The 4,511-nt window shown below is 38.1% G+C and overlaps 1 protein-coding gene across 1 annotated transcript in view; it reads left to right on the top strand.

Moving 5' to 3' along the window:
- Nucleotides 1-41: 41 nt before the first annotated feature.
- LOC106879372 (myb-like protein U) overlaps nucleotides 42-4,511 on the top strand; it is a 6,334-nt gene continuing 1,864 nt past the window's right edge. Inside the window, exons 1-3 of the mRNA XM_014928897.2 lie at nucleotides 42-996; nucleotides 1,339-1,448; nucleotides 2,756-2,852. Coding sequence (XP_014784383.1) covers nucleotides 126-996; nucleotides 1,339-1,448; nucleotides 2,756-2,852 — 1,078 coding nt within the window. The 5' untranslated portion in view covers nucleotides 42-125. The remainder of the gene's footprint in view (nucleotides 997-1,338; nucleotides 1,449-2,755; nucleotides 2,853-4,511) is intronic.

Genomic DNA, 4,511 nt, shown 5'->3' with positions numbered 1-4,511 from the left:
TTTTTTTTTTTTTTTTTTTTTTATAAAAAGACGCCCCTCATAATTTCAAAAATGATGAAAAAAAAAATTGTTTCTTTATTTCTTTTACTTGACAGTTTTAAATCTCTGCCAACAGAATTAAAACAATGGATGTGGCATCATCTTCTGGTTCAGAAATATTATTTCCAACTTTTTCTGCTGAAACAATTGATAAGAATACTGAAATCAGAAAAATAACAGTACAAGATGCAAGCCAAGAACAGATGTCTGATCCAAAATTAAGCCAGTCACAAATGACACTTCCAGACATTACTAAGTCACAAACTACCATCCCAGACATAAACCAGTCACAAATCACCCTTCCCAACATAAGTTTATCACAAATGACACTTCCAGATATAAACCCGTCGCAAAATGCATTTTCAGAGACATGCCAGTCACAAGTAATTCTTCCTGATACAAACCTGTCACAAATGACTCTTCCAGATACAAACTTGTCGCAGTTGACTCTTCCAGATACAAACCTGTCGCAGTTGACTCTTCCAGATACAAACCTGTCACAGTTGACTCTCCCAGACACAAACCTGTCGCAGTTGACTCTTCCAGACACAAACCTGTCGCAGTTGACTCTTCCAGATACAAACCTGTCACAATTGACTCTTCCAGACACAAACCTGTCACAGTTGACTCTTCCAGATACAAACCAGTCACAGTTGACTCTTCCAGACACAAATCTATCACAAGTGACTCTACCACTTACAAACCTGTCACCAGCTACCCTTACAGATTCAAGGAAAACAAAAACTGTTGATTCTAATTTTAACGAGACCAATTTCAGTTTTAAAGAATCAAGTCAGTCACGGGTCCCTCTAACACAGCCAGCCGGCCTGTCCCAAACGATGACTGTTCCACCTTCACAGATGGCACCAACAACTGGTCGTCATAAATTTCAAGAGATCCAAAACAGTCAATGTCACGTTACTCTATATCCTGGCCGAAAACATTCTACAACACAAGGTAAAATATAAATCCACATAAGTAATTGTTTTGAACTTTGACACAGGGCCAGCAATCTTGGGAGGATTGGAAGTAGAGGGTAGTCGATTACATCAACCCCAATACTTGATTGATACTTTATTTTATCAGCCTAAAAAAGAACGAAAGGTAAAGTTCTGCCAGTTTGACGCCTTCCACACTATTAATTAAATAATATGAAGGCTGGTATTTTGGAGTTTCTGTGGGGTTTTTTTAGTATAACGGGGTCAGGTTAATTAATATGTGTATCTACAGTGCAATTTCTAGTTCAAACTCCCTGATTCTAATAATTGTAAATCGTTATTTTGCTCAAATTTTTGTTAGGTTCCATCCTTTTGACAGAACCTCCTGATTTCGACCCCTATAGCTTCACCGAAGAACCTGTCGTCAAAAGCCAACAGACACGCAATGCTAAGTCAAAGCATTTTCAAACAGTAAGTATTAAGTTTCATTGAAGATATTTCATATTGTTTTGGTAAGAGATTTTGATTCATTGTGTTCAATATTAGGGAACTGAAAGGCAACAAACCGATAGAACCATTACAACCCTGGACCAAATGCATAGTGGCATTTTGTCTATCTTGTGTTCTGAGTTCAGATTCTGCCAAGGTCAACTTTAGCTGTTGTCCTTTCAAGATCGTTAAAATAAATACCAGCTGAGTACTGGGGTCAATGTAATCAACTAACCCCTCCCCTGAAATTGCTGGCTTTGTGCCAAATTTGAAACTAATACCAGAAAACCAATGTAAAAAGAACTCAGAAAGTTGGGCCCCCAGCCAGGCCTTTTGTGATCCCTTAAAGTCAGAAACTTTTCAGCACCCTCTCATATAGTATACTATTTCCAGGCCGCATGGCTCAGTGGTTAGAGCGTCAAACTTACGACCGTGAGGTTGGGTGTTCGAATCGGGCTGCATGTTGTATTCTTGAGCAAGACACTTTATTTCACATTGCTCCATTTCACTCAGCTGTAGAAATGAGTTATGATGTCACTGGTGCCAAGCTGTATCGGCCCCTTTGCCTTTCCCTTGGATGACATCAATGACATGGAGAGGGGAGGCATGTATGCATGGGTGACTGCTGGTCTTCCATAAACAACCTTGCCCTGACTTGTGCCTCGGAGGGGGTCTCCAATTTCCAGGGCACTAAATGTGCATAAAGGCTGCTGTATAGTAAATCTACTGGTTTCAGGGCATTAAATATTTTTAAAGGGTAAAAGAAAATACAGGAGGATCAGTTAACTATGATCTTATTCAACATATTCCCCTCTCAGATTCACACACTTATTGCAACAGTCCTTCAGTTTTTCTAAGCCCTGCAAAAGAAGAACTCAATGACTATAGCATAATCGCTAATGTATCACTATGCCAACTAAGAGAATTAATGGTTCAATTCCTACCAGTTGCATACCATATATGCCAGTGTATGTGGTGTGTTTTTTACATTCTTAAATATAACAAAAACTTGTCATACATCAAACACAACTGTATTACAGATGGAACTCCAAGTATATGTTCGTACGATGAAGCGTAAATTTTTTTTCTCACAAGAAAGTAGAGGTTTGCCTTATTCAAGAATGCATTTTATGCACTGTCAAATATGTTCCTTTGTGTGTGAGATGAATATTTAATTGAAAATAAACAAAAGAAAAAATTCTGTCAGTTAATTGTTAATTAGTTACTACATTAATTCTTTCTTCTCATCAACTTTTTTAATACAATTTTGCTAATAAATTTCTTTCAAGAAACCAAAAACAGTGAGAGCCAGTATAGTGGAGGTTAAAAAACTTCACAAGATTATACAGCAGCAACTGTTAACTAAATCCTATTCTAACCTGACAAGTAAGTGAAAGACCAATTGTTTTAAAAGGGGAAGCATTACATGTTGATTATTAGATATGGTCTTATTGAGGAAACTTCTGTAAATTAACCCACCTGAGGCTGTTGTTGGTCCTGTGATCTAAGTTAAAGACTTCTATCAAAATTGTGTGTGAATTTATATTGCAAACAGCAGCTGTTAAATAATGACCAAATTATTTTACTGAATTCTTTGCTATTTTTTCAAAATTAAATGAAACAATATAGGCATGGCTGCGTGGTAAGAAGCTTGCTTCCCAACCACATGGTACCAGGTTCAGTCCCACATGTGACACCTTGGACATGTAGCTTCTACTATAGTCTTGGGTTGACCAGAGCTTTGTAAGTGGATTTGGCGGATGGAAACTGAAAGATGCCCATTGAACATGTGTGAGTCTTTGTGTGTTTACGTCCCCATAACTTAGTGGTTCAGCAAAAGAGATTGGTAGAATAAGTACCAGGCTTTAAAAAGAAAAAGTACTGGGGTCGATTCATTTAACTAATTCTTCAAAGTGGTGCCTCAGCATGGCTGTTGTCTAATGATTAAGATAAAAGATTGAAGCAAACTTCTTACCACACATGCGCCTGTGAGTTGAAAATCATCTTGGGGGAAGTGTAGATTAAACAAACCCCTCCCCAGTTTAATACTAGCCCCACCACCACCACCACCACCACCACCGGCTCTTAGCTACTTTTAGTAGAATCCACTTCAGCTGGACTTATCAATAACATACCACTGGTTATCTCCCTTGTGTAACTCTACAGTCACCTGATTCAGTACACCTCACCTGACAATTTAGGTGCCTTTTAGTAGATTCCATCCTATTCCAAATATTTGGATCAGGCTTTTAGTTCCCTCACATGTGTGGTAGATCCAGTACTATCCCCTTGTCCCTAGTCCTCTTTACAGTACCTTAAAAAGGTACGATAAAGGGAGCTCATTTGTTGTCACAATCTGAATCAGACCACTCCTTACCTACCATTTTTCTTCTTCGGACAATGACCAAATGTTCAGAATAGCCATTAGTCATATCAGTCTCACCTACCATACTTTGAAGGCTTGCAAAGGTCATCAGTATTACCCTCCTTTCCAAGCTAACTGGATCCTTAGTCTATATTAGTGGTCCTCAACTAGTGTCCATTCTAGATTTTGTTGTTAATTCATGTGCAATAAACTGGTTTTACTTCTACAATGCACAAATTATTTTTGAAAATTTTGAGACACTCCCTAATAAAATGTGAGACGACTTAACCCTTTCGTTACCACATTTCTATTGAACTACACTGCCTGTGATTCAGTGAATTTGGAAAAGATTGACAAAATTTAGTAAAATTACTTTGGCATTATTTAACTGGTTTTTGAAACATAAACGATCTAAATATCAAAATTTCATTTTAATTTAACCGTTTCTTTACCATTTTACCATGTTTCTGTTGAAAAACACAGCCTTTGTCATTATTAAGCTAGGCACGGGGTGGCTCTGTGGTAAGTAGCTTTCTTACCAGCCACATGGTTCCAGGTTCAATCCCACTGCGTGGCACCTTGGGCAAGTGTCTTCTACTATAGCCTCGGGCTGACCAAAGCCTTGTGAGTGGATTTGGTAGACGGAAACTGAAAGAAGCCCATCGTATATATATATATAT

The sequence above is a fragment of the Octopus bimaculoides genome, chromosome 25 (genome assembly GCF_001194135.2).
Source record: "Octopus bimaculoides isolate UCB-OBI-ISO-001 chromosome 25, ASM119413v2, whole genome shotgun sequence".
NCBI classification, from domain to species: Eukaryota; Metazoa; Mollusca; class Cephalopoda; order Octopoda; family Octopodidae; genus Octopus; species Octopus bimaculoides.
The sequence above is the reverse complement of the archived record's forward strand: the minus strand, read 5'-3'. Positions and strand labels throughout refer to the sequence as shown.